The 12349-nt window shown below is 45.8% G+C and overlaps 1 protein-coding gene across 1 annotated transcript; it reads right to left on the reverse strand.

The window, feature by feature from the left end:
- On the reverse strand, window positions 1-11187 carry tdrd7a (tudor domain containing 7 a; the record flags this gene model as incomplete). Its single annotated transcript, XM_083692809.1, has 16 exons — window positions 1-218; window positions 622-782; window positions 2056-2597; window positions 3165-3275; window positions 4138-4272; window positions 4467-4550; window positions 4629-4763; window positions 5216-5415; window positions 5522-5633; window positions 6327-6519; window positions 6852-7471; window positions 8057-8256; window positions 8464-8522; window positions 9599-9839; window positions 10426-10567; window positions 10987-11187. The coding sequence occupies 16 exons, from the start codon at window positions 11185-11187 to the stop codon at window positions 1-3; spliced, it is 3354 nt and encodes a 1117-aa protein (XP_083548935.1).
- Window positions 11188-12349: the final 1162 nt, after the last annotated feature.

Genomic DNA, 12349 nt, shown 5'->3' on the forward strand with positions numbered 1-12349 from the left:
CTAGGCAGCGGTACTGAGCTCCTCTGGGAACTCAGCCATGATGTTGTGCACCCAGACGTCCGTCTCCCTGGACGTGTCCACCAGGAAGACGGTGACCTTCCTGTCCCAGGGCAGGGCTGCTTCCTGGACCGACTCAATCTGAGCCACCAGGGCCCTCTTCTCCACGTGGTTCCTGAACACGATGGAGGCCGCCTCCGACCACTGCCTCTGCTCAACACCTGGAGACAGGGAGGGAGGGATAGGGGGATCAGATGAGCTTATATAGACACATTTGTTACATTTCCTAAAATTAGATTGAGATGTTCAGACCACTGCTTCAACACCTGTGTTGCATCCCATGAATCTAAAAGTGCTTCCCCTCCTCATCCACACACTGATCTGATCGACCTGGCAAACGAAAGCACATTCCTTTCCCATGTGTGTGTGTGTGGGGGGGGGGTCTAGTAAGCTCAGTGCAGATAAAGAAGGGGAGAACAAGAGTTTGCCAAAGACCGGTCTTATTTATCAACCGGCAATCAATTCATCAATTTACTCTCTGATCAATGTGATCAACCATATTTCTTTGATGATGATGATGATGATGTTATAAATCAGAGCCATCGTGTCTCAACGTCCACTCACCGGCCAACTGTGCAGTGATGCCTTGGAAGGGCAGATGTCTAAACTCCTCAATGAGAGGCTGCAGCTGGGTGCAGCTGACCAGCTCATGTTTGCCGTAATCCAGCTCGTACACCGACACCAGGCCGTTGAGCAGCAGCCCCTTCACCAGCACCCGGTGCCAGCTGAGGAAGGAGGGGAAGGGAGAGCGTCAAGGTTCAACATCACAACCCAGAAAAAAAAAGTTAAAAGTTAGTTTTGCAGTCCGTAACTTATCAGAAGGTATTATAATATAAACCAGGACCTGTTGGTCAGGGACTAGAGTAAACATCTAGTGCAAGGCAGCAGTTTCTAAAACCAGCAGATATTTTTGAAGGGTCAAATCAAAGATGTCCAATGCCTCCGGGAGTTGAACCGCATGCCCAACTGCAGATGTGGTGAATGCCTCCAGGCCTGTCGGGCTGTGTGGAGAACCCCAGCACAAACCAAAGAATGCGAGAGTGGCACTGGGCCACGCTGTGAACTTGGCGGCACCACTAGGAAAACCATTTCAAGGCAAATTAAACTATATATTTAGTTATGATAGAACTATAGAGTAACTATCTTTTATTTTTTATATATATATATATATATATTTTTACGGCATTTCTGCTTTATTGGGATAGAGACAGTAGAGATTGACAGGAAGGATGGGTGAGAGAGAGGAGGGATGACATGCAAGATATGTCGAGGGTCGGAATCGAACCAGGATCCTTGCGATTACGTGGTATGCGCATTAGTGTGCTACGCCACGAAGCTCCCCTGGAGTAACTATCTTTGATTGCCAACAACAACGTTGTTAAAAACTAATGCGAAAGTGATACGACGTTCCTCAGTTAATTCAGCGGTTCAGCGCATTCCTGACAGGAATAAATGCCAGTCGGGTTTTGATAAAGCAATCCAGCGCCAGAGGAGAACGCTGCAAACACAATTGATGTTGTCTCTAAACTAACCATACAGCTTTTGATTAGCTGGGTGCAGCCTGTTTATAGTGCTGGGCCTTCCAGAACTGGTGTTGCCCATCCCTGTGCCAGCGTTTCCCCCACCATTGAATAGGGTCACCCGCCTGGATCGGTCTTGCCCTGCCTAAAACCTTTTGGCTTACATAGAACTCAATAGAAACAGTTAGTAAAGGCAGCTCTGAATGCTGATTGATGGGCCTCTGTACCCCGCCTAAGAGGGGGAAAAGCTGGGGGAAAACACTGCCCTGTGCTACTGTAGGTACCAGGGGAGGCTGGTGGAGGTAGAAATCGGAGGACAGGCTCATTATAACGCATGGAATGAAATGAGGAATGGCATCGATGTCATTCCTCATTCCATTCATTAGAATGTTTGATACCATTCCATATTCCATTCCATGCATTACAATGAGTCCGGCCTCTGATTTCTACCTCCATCAGCCTCCCCTGATGTACTCACTTATTCTCCACTTTGGCAGCATATATCTCTCCTTTCCTCACGTCCTCTCCTCTGGTCCTCTCCTCTGTCTTGTTGTAGTAGAGGATCATCTCTCCCATCAGAACCACCAGCTTATAAAGATCCTGCCAGGCCTGCAACACAAAGTGCCCCGGATGACAGGCCACAGACACATAAATATCCATGTTCTGGCCCATCTGAGGGAGCTCCATGAGCGGGGGCAGCTGCAGAGACTCCCCCCTAGCCGAGGTGACCCCCGTGGGGGCGACTCTGTCCGCCGTCAACTCCTCTGATCCCTGGGCTGGGGTTGGGTGCGGCACAGGGCTGCGGGCGGGGCTCGTCAGGGACAGCTCTTCCATCATCTTGGTGAGGCCACCGGCGGTGGCAGCGGCCTCGGAGCTCAGAGGGTTAGCGTTCCTCTGGCTGAGCCGCTTCCACAGATCAGAGTGCGCCATCTGGTGGTTGACACTGCTCTTCACATCCTGAGTGCCCTTGGAGGTGAACAGGTAGATGTGAACCAGCTTGGCTTCGTCCAGCTTGGAGATCTATGGTGCAGAAAGAAGGGGGGGGGAGGTTTGAAAAAAATCTGATCCGAAATTAGCCCAAATGCTACAAGCAAAAAGTCAGATATAGCTCCACTAATATTACAAGCAATGGAATTAGTTACACCACTGACTTTGGTCCTTTCTTCCAAGCAGAGCATGGACAAGAATTTCCTCTTTAACTAGCTGTGCATAACACACTTTTCAACAATATCTGTGTTTGTCCAAAATATGAAGATAAATACATACGTGTGTCTGGCTATCATGCTCTACACTTGTTACACTATTAAGTGTGTGTGTGTAAGTTTGAACCTGCTCTGAAGACCCACTTACTGTGTGTCTCTGCTCTGGTGAGTCGGTCAAGTAAACATGATCCCAAGTAAAGAAAGGGTTGGCACACACCCACCAACTTCCCTTGGATCTATTCCTCACTGTTTAACTGCACGTCATTTGACCCAGTCTCTCTCTGTCTGTCTGTCTGTCTGTCTCTCATATATATATATATCTATATATATATCTATATATATATACACATACATACATATGTATAGATACAACTGTGTGAATGACCTTCATGCTACAGTCCATAGCGTTGTGGACAGCATCTCTCAGCCAGAGGACAGCTTCAGGAGGCCAGGCTCCCCCCGCTATAGCCAGATCCTCCAGACAGCACTTGATGGCCTACAAGACAGAGGACACAAAAACACACAGGGCACAGTCTTCACCACAGCTAGGGTTTATGCTGACCATCTTGTTTAGCAGTGGTACTGTAGATTTCCCCTTCTCAAACGAAAAATGTATTTGAGGACTCTTACATTAAGACCTTCTAATGTGCTGACATACCCTTAAAATTGTTTTCTGTAGATGCTTTACTTTAATATCTAAAGCAGTGGTACTCAATCCTGGTCCTGGAGAGCCGCAGTGGGTCCAGGTTATTTGTTCCAGTCTAGTGTTATCACACCTGATTGAACGAATCAACTGTTCTTCATCACCTTGATTAGCCGAGTGAGGTGTGTCAATGCTGGGTTGGGACAAAAACCTGTACCTTTCCTGCGGCTCTCCAAGACCAGGATTGAGGACCACTGAGCTACGTGTAGGGTTTTTGCTGACCATCTTGTTTAGCTGTGTGGTCTTGTATTCAGGTCAGAGAGGCTTTAGTTACAAGGATGAGCCACTCTTGGAGACATTGAGCAATACAGTAGATACTTTCGTTGATGTTAATACAGTTGATATCTAGACTTGATAATAAGGGAAATCAAATTTTTCACAAAAGCATGTTCTATTTAACATGTTTTAACATATTTTCTAACAACAACAGTCAAGAAATATGTGCATGAGGTTTTTGGGAAGAGGAGGTCCTTAAATAAATGTTCCATGGTCACACAATTGTGAAACAACTGTACCTTGTAACTTCAAGACTGCCCTGCACACTTCTACGACGCCCAACTGATTAGGTAAGCATCTTGGGAAACCAATTTGCATTTCAAAATAAGTGTTGAAGCCTGTGGGTGTCGATTCGGCATCTGGTGAGTGGCTGTCTCACCTGGTGTGGGATGACCATGAGCTCATGTAAGAACGGTGTGGGGATCTCCCTCAGTTCGATGACCTCCACGGAGGCGGGGACTCCCAGGTCAACAAACCGAATATCCAGCACTCTGCTACCGTGCAGGTTGGTGATCTGAGATAGGGGAGTGGGACACGCTGGCTTTGAGCATGCGTGGCATTCTGTGGAGAATTCTTTTTAAAAAGCACGGCATTCCTCCATGAACATATCTGGGCAAGAGAACGGTGTTGTATTATCAAAGAAAACATTGAAAAACATCCAATGTTGCTGAATAATTCAATTTATTTTTATTCTAAAAGGTACAGTACCTCCACCCTGGACCATTTCCCCTTGTAGCGGGCGAGGCAGCACTTCCCACAAAACGGCCTCGACACCAACGACTCTGACGTGACCTGTGAAAATATTTTGTAAATCCCTTTAATATACATGTGACAAATAAATGGTGTGCCACTGTACCAGTCTTCATTTACCTGGGATATGAAGAAGGCTTCAATCTTCTCCAAGATTTCCTTCAGCTTCACCTGCCCTCGTGAGGGCAACTGGCAGAAGATGGCCTGATCAGAGCATACGTTGGTCACACATATATTCATGTACGTGCTGTTGACCTACAAGAGAAAACACAGAAACTCCTCATTGTACGATTCGCCACAATCAGTAATTTGTGAAGGCACTTTTGAATGTATAAATGCATTACCATTGACTCTTGAAGAATATTACTTATAGATGTATTGTAGCCCCTATTTTTTGCTTTAAAATGTTAATGTAACATCACAATGTTCAGCAGGTACCATAGGTATATTCCATTAGTGTTTGTGAAAGGGTATTGAAAATGCTTTTGGCTTGTAAAAAACATTTGTGTTAGCTTGTGATCTTGAAAACCAGAATCTCAAATCTCTCAACTGAGATTCGAGGAGCGAAGGAAGTCCAACCGGGGGATGAAAAGTTGTCTGCCCCCCCACCACACTGACGTTTTTGCTGAGGTATTAACTGAAGCTCCTCGGTTTACAACCTAACCTGCTGTAGAAAGCGATTCCCAGGATGATAACATGCTACCAACCTGCAGAGGGTTCGCCATGGACTTATCCTGGAGGGCCAGGAGACAGGCAGCGTTGACATTGACATCATCATCGTGCGACGTGTCGTACAGCACCACCAGCGTTTCGTCCTTCCCCAGGGTCTCCAGCAGGAGGATCTTACCAACAGCCAGGGACTCCAACGTCTTCAGCACTGCAGGCTCTGTCATGAAGCGCTCCAGGCCTGCAGAGAGAACATCGCAGACAGACATTACTCAGGAGAACAGAGCAATAGAAGATGACGATTACTTTATCATCATAAAGCGTCATAAACTGCGGTTTGTAGTTACCTGCTAGTCTGCAGCTGGCAGCTTGAAATGGCAACTTGAAGAAGTCCTTGTGCAGTTCAAGAAGCCTGCTTTTGCTGATGACTTCTGAGAACCCATGGTCCACATAGTACACCTGCAGGGGCAAGATTAAGTCTGATCAGAAATGGGGGCTTGGATTTGCAGTGGACCTTTATTTAAATGTTTTGCGTTTAGCTCCAGTACATACATGACAAGCAATGCTTACGAAACGTACAAAATCATACCACACTGATGACAACTTAAATCTTTTCATTTGATTTCCTGGGGGCTTTTCATTCGATTTCCTTGCTATGGGTCAAATCCTCACTCAAGATTCAGGTGCTTGGAAAAGCACCCAGAGGAGTCGATTGAGTAAACTGTCAATACCCGTTTAAATTCTCAATGCCCATTTGAGATGGTTGCCCATAGAGACAGTTCACCTACCTAAACAAACCGCTGGTCTATGGACAACCACACTGTCTCAACACTAAAGGGCCGGACCTTTTCTTATGATGCGTTTAATATAATAATAATAACGTATGCCATTTAGCTGACGCTTGTGACGCAACTTACATTGCAGTGAGTGCATACATCTTTCAGTATATATGGTCCCGGCGGGAATCAAACCCCCAACCTAAGCGTTGTTAGCACCATGCTCTACCAACTAAGCCACATAGGACCACATAACAGACTTAAAACTAAACAGTGTGTATAATTTGACTGACAATAATATTATCATTATAATATGACTGTGGCTCTTATGTTCACCCAACTATTGTTGCCATAAATGGGGTACAAAAGACCTTACCTTGACCTGACTGTCATTCATGACCTCACCGACTTGGGCTCGGACGACCTCCTCTCCACCTTCGACCCTCACGGCAGCCAGTTTTCCCATGGCGTGGTTGAGTAAGGGCTTCTGGGCGCCGACCTGGCTGTAGAGCAACCGCATGGCGTTCTCCATCGCCTCCTGGGCTTGAGAATATCCCTCGCCTATGTACCTGAGGGACATGGTACAGGTCAGAGGCAGCAAAAGCTGCTGCAGTTTTGAAGAACCTGTTATTTTTGGGGTTACATTTACAAAACCCCTGAATAATTTTTTACTGTGCAGGAAAAATCACTAATCAGAAATATGCAATCAAAACTCATCTAGATCAACGACAACAGATATATACATATGCAAATGTACAAAGAAAAGTGAACCATCTCTTCAGAAGGTATGGCCACCACTGTGAGAAGCCAAATGACTCTGACCTTCAGACTTTATATTTGCCATTTGCCTGATCTATATTTTATTTCCGCTCTTCCTCACAGTGTCAACGTTGGCATCTACCTGATTATGACACCTTTGGTGCTGGCTTCCACCACCAGCACTGAGGGGTACTGTTCCTCAGGCTGAACCAGCAGAGGCACCAGAGAGCTGGCCGATGGGGGCGGGGCGGCGGAGGGGACCTGCTGGGCTCTGCTCTTGTTCTCCGCGGAGGGGCCGTAGAGAATGGCCTTCTTCTTGTTGTCAGGCAAGGGGTACTCCACGGTGCACATGTCCAGCAGCAGGGATAGGTTTGCTAGCACGTGTTCGGGGAAAGGGGTCTTGTAGGTCTCCAGGAAGAGCTTGGGGAGGGCGTGGGCCCACAGGCCATGGCTGTACTTGGACAGGAGCTCCTTGAGTTTGAGGCAAACGTCCGGGGGGACAGTTGCAGCTGGCGAGGAGGCGGGAGTGGGAGCCTGGCTCCATTTGGGGGAGGGCAGAGTCAGAGACGTAGGAGTAGAAGGGGAGAAACTCCACCTGGGGGTGACGGGGTTCAGGGCTGGGATTCTCAGGATGGAAAGGGGGGTAGGAGTGGTTTGTTTCATTGTGATGGCTGGTTTCACTGGAGGGGCGATGCTGGGGGCTTTGGACTGAGGGGGGTAAATCAGTCGGTCTGCTCGGTTAGTGCTGCCAGGCTGTTCAATCTGTAACACAAGCGGTGTCATTCTACTCATAACTCACGCCAATTGCACAAAAACAGTTCTCATAAAACTCAAATCAAATCATCTCTCAAAACTTCACATGAATTTGGCAAATGATTCGCAGGTGGTGTCTGTCGTAACACGGCCTGTTCTGTTCCAAACTAGTTTTGATTTAATTGCTGGGTCCTTTCTATGATCCATTATACTGTTACTTTAAGCATAGAGGTAAGGAGAGGAAATGTGGGCCAAAGTGTCACCTTCGTTGCGACAAAATTGTCCACAGCAGAGACACGCAGATCCCATTAATACAACCCAACATTTGTGATTCATGATTATTGTGTTACATCTGAGGTCAAGCAAAATGACTATTTCTATATCTGGGTGAACAATGAAGTTCTAACTGGTGTCCAGCAGGTACGAGGCTCAAATACTTACAAATACTTACAAATACTTGATATCAGAGAAATGTCCAGATACTACAAAGCGATACTAGTGTCCACCAAATGCACTTCTGCCTACAAAAAAGCATGTCTGAAACATGACTTTTACTCCTCCAAGCAATATTGGAATTGTTGCAGTCATACTCACTGAGCAAATGTGCGTCCAGTTCTCCAGGTCTATGACTGCTTGGCCGTGTAGTTCCTGGTTGAACATTTCCCGGTACACCGTGGGCAGTTTGGACTGCCAGAGACCACTGCAGTATTTGGTCAGGACCTCAGTGAGGCGACTCTGAACCAATTCTGGGTTGTAGATGTTCTGCTGAGAGGCCTTTGGCCTCTGGGAGGGAGCTGGAAAATAGCCGCAAAAAAATGATGTACTAGTAATACAGTTTACTCCAGATTGTGTGGGTAGAGACTAGATTAGTGGTTACCTCACCCATAACTGTGGGTAGATTAGATTAGTGGTTAACTTAAGGTGGGGAGAAAGAAATTATTATTCAAAAAGTGTTGGGACAGGCTTATAAGCGGATGCGTGGACAAGGGAGTGCCACTTACCAGCAGGTTTATGGTAGTTACTTGACGATCTGGAAGGCGGGGTCAACCTCTTGTCCGGCCTAAAGACATCAGAGAGATTGGGCCCCCCATCAATATGAAGTGTGCCACCATCAACATGAGCAACTTGTTTTGCATCATCAAATAGACTAAATGTTTTGTGGTAAACTACAGGAGGCCTGCATCCAACATTGAAACATATTGCCTATACATTACAAGAACAAATGTGTGTGAATGTGTGCGTGTTTGCAACCACACACAATGACCTCATAATACTGTGTGTGTGTCAATTTGGTCTAAAATTCACATTCGTATGTTTGCAATAAGGCGATAATATTATGTTTGCATGATAATGAAATTGCCCCCAATAACATGCTTATTAACCCTTAGATACCCACCCAGTTTTTCTTTCACATGACAATTAAGCAGTGAATTAGGACTTCCCAAAGAGACCCCAAGTTAATTATTTCTGGAAAGAAAAAAAATGTCAATAGTTATGCAATGTTGCCTATATGCATGTCTCTATGGCTATTTTAACGCAAAAACACCCAAATAGAAATTAGACATTTTGCATCCATTGAATTTAAGAAACTCACCTTTTTGACCACGTCTTTCGGTGGAGCAGAATAACCGTATTTACAGACTGGTTGAATTAATTTTTCAGCAAAAACTTCACAGTGTCATTACAACAACCGGCCACCAGGAGGTGCTAAAAGTGCTTACTAAGGTTAATTGGAGCTCTAGTTGGCCCTGCGCCAAAGGCAATCCAGCAATGTTTGAAATAAAGCAGTTTGCCTGGGCACTCATGATGTCACAGTTGGTACTTAATGCTTACATCAGTCTGAAGTATGGTGTCTGAGCGGAATAAGGTGGGCAGGCTGCTTAAGCAGTACTGCCTGAGAGGCTGTGGGAAATATTAACCTTTTTTCTCATCACACTGCTGCTCCGCTCTCGGCTCCTGCGCACACTGACGCATCTTTGCTGCCTCTAATTTTAGTGGCAAAGTCGTCACATCCTAATAAAACGTGAATATTGAATCCAAAACTGACAGCCCTTGTGTGTGTGTGTGTGTGTGTGTGTGTGTGTGTGTGTGTGTGTGTGTGTGTGTGTGCATGCGTCCTTCAGTCCACCCACTCACCTCTCACACTGCACGGGTGGTTTCTTCATCTGAGTGATAGGTCCTCTGTGCTGGGGTGCAGGGTTGAACCTATTGTTATGTTGGCTGAAGGACTGTCTGGGGGTCTGGTATGGGGCCTGTTCGCTGCCAAAACCTCCGTAGCCTCCATTAATGCGCGGCCGTGTCCCCATAGATGTCTGGGTCACGCCCCAGCCAGAGCGCCCATAGTGGCTTGGTTGACGCAACGATGTCCTAGGCTTCTCTGGAAGACAAGTGGGAAGGAGGAGAGACAATGGCCATCAGGGTTGTGAAGCTTCATACTTCCTCCCTCTCTCTCTCTCTCTCTCTCTCTCTCCCCCCCCACCCCCGCCAGGTTTTGTTCACACACCAAAATATTGTACAGAGAGCGAGCAATCGAGTGAGAGGAAGGGATTTTTAGGAGTCGTATTCTTAGCTTTCTTTCGACAGCCGATATTCTCAGAGGAATACCGGCTGAACTAGGCCAGCCTGTCTAGTTTTCTAGTTCTCTATGACCTGCATGTGCCCAGTTACTGTAAGTCCTGTTCCAACCATGTCTATGGTTCAGCAGTAGCAAAATGTCCTCTGTGGCTCAGTTGGTAGAGCATGGCGCTAACAACGCTTAGGTTGTGGGTTCAATTCCCGCTGGGACCATATATACTGAAATGTATGCACTCACTGCAATGTAAGTCGCTTTGGTCAAAAGCGTCAGCTAAACGGCAGAGATAAAATGTCTGCCAAAACGTATTGTTAACTAATGTCCTCAAACGAGGCATTTCTCCATCTCCCGTTGGATGACGGTGACAGGAATAGGGACAAGACAGACCTACCATGAAACATGAATGAGGATGGTTTAACCCTCATCTGACAGTTCACCATCTGGGACCGGCCAGGCTTCTTGGAGGTCTTCTGTCGGGCAACCAGCTGAGCAATATGTGCAGTCTCTTGGCAGGCGGTTGCAAAACATATAAGCTAGGAGAAGTTAGAGTAGTATGATCACAAAAGTCATAAATAAAAAAACACACCGTAAAACCATTCGAGCCCAATCGACCAATGAACTCTTACCAAACTAAAAGAACCTGGTTTTAAGGCTATTATTGTATGTCAGTATTGCATGTGATGATTTTACCGAAGCCAAATAAGCTTCGATGTCCATATCTCAGCCACTGGTCTAATCAAATTGAAATAAAATTCTGCCAGAGTGAAGTGTCTGAGTAGCCAATTTATGAGCAGCAGCTGTGGAACTTCTGAACTGTCTGTGAATAGGATTATATGTTTACACATGTAGATGTTGTACACAACATCGAAAGGTCAATATAAATGCAATTCTATACACAGATGGGCTACTTCCGAACCAGTGCAGACGAAGCGGTCGTGGCTAGCTACTGTACCTCCCCCATGCGATTCTCCATCTTCACCACCGAGGGGACACTCCTGAGGAAGCCCTCCATGGAGGGGTAGCCCAACTGCTTGTGGGGAATGAAATCGCCCGTCAAAGACTTGAAGTCCGACTGCAGGCGTGTGATGGACACTCCATGTTTGTTAGACTGGAGGACAGCCCGTAACATCTTCTTCATAAGATCATCAGCCATCCTGCTGGAAAAAAAAGAAACCCATCTTGTAGGAATCATGACATATTGTTCTTGACTTTCACCATTGACAATTCCGTTACAAAACGTTATCTCAAGTGAAGGGCTCAATGTTGGCGGCTCCGCTCTCCAGATCATCACACGTAGGACGCCGGTGAAAAGATCGTCGGGCTACGTCCAACTTTGCCATACCTGTACTAGCCTGGGACCAAGGCTGCCATCTGTCCTTGACTCAAAGCCTGTAGCTAGCTAGTTATTAGTTAACGGCCCACAATTGATAACTTGCTCAAAAGATCAATGTTGTTCCACATGCTTGCTAACTAGCTAACTTGACAACTCCGAATACTCTAATAACAACTCAATGACAGAGCCTAACACACCTAGCTAGCTTGTTCGTTAGCCTAATAGTTCGATCCAGTTTTTTTTAGCGGTTAATATAACACAAACTACTTTTTTGGTTAAATGTATATCGGGTGATGAACAATAATTGATCATAAAAATGTATCGTAAAATGTGATTACCTGACTCCAGGAATGCTAATTGACTTCAATCAATGGTGGCACTGTTTGGGGGAAAAATGCTTCTCAATCAAGACGAGGCATCGTCCATTTCAGAGTCTACTAAAATTGATCGTAAATAAATCGTCGTCTACTTCCTGATATGAATGGTAGCGAAATAAATAGTCGTCAACTGAAATTGTTTGAAAATGTGGTCGAATTTCGAAACGACGTCACCTCAGTGTCGCGTTGATGATGCCCAAGGTACCACACCTGTCAATTTATATCGACACTAACAGAAAGTGTCTGAACAACTGTGAACCTTGTCCTCAACACAGCCTAGAATGTATTTGCGATTTGACTCCAGCCTACGTTACCAACATGCTATCCAGTATGGGGGATACAAAAACGTGTCCAGCAAGTTGAATGGGATGTCGGGGTCACATGGCACAAGTTGTTCTGCGTCTAACCGCACTTATCTAATATGAAACTTATCAAGTGTGCGCTGTCTGCTTCCAATGTGGTGTCTGTCTTTAAGTTCCCTACCACTTTCACAAAACCACATAAGCCATTTTCCATATCGGCACAAATGACGATAACAAGTTATTAAAATGTTGTCTTTATTAAAATGTGCAATTATTCACACTTGTCAATCCAGTTTCAACCGC

Source organism: Argentina silus (assembly GCF_951799395.1).
Source record: "Argentina silus genome assembly, chromosome: 21".
In the NCBI taxonomy this organism is placed as follows: domain Eukaryota; kingdom Metazoa; phylum Chordata; class Actinopteri; order Argentiniformes; family Argentinidae; genus Argentina; species Argentina silus.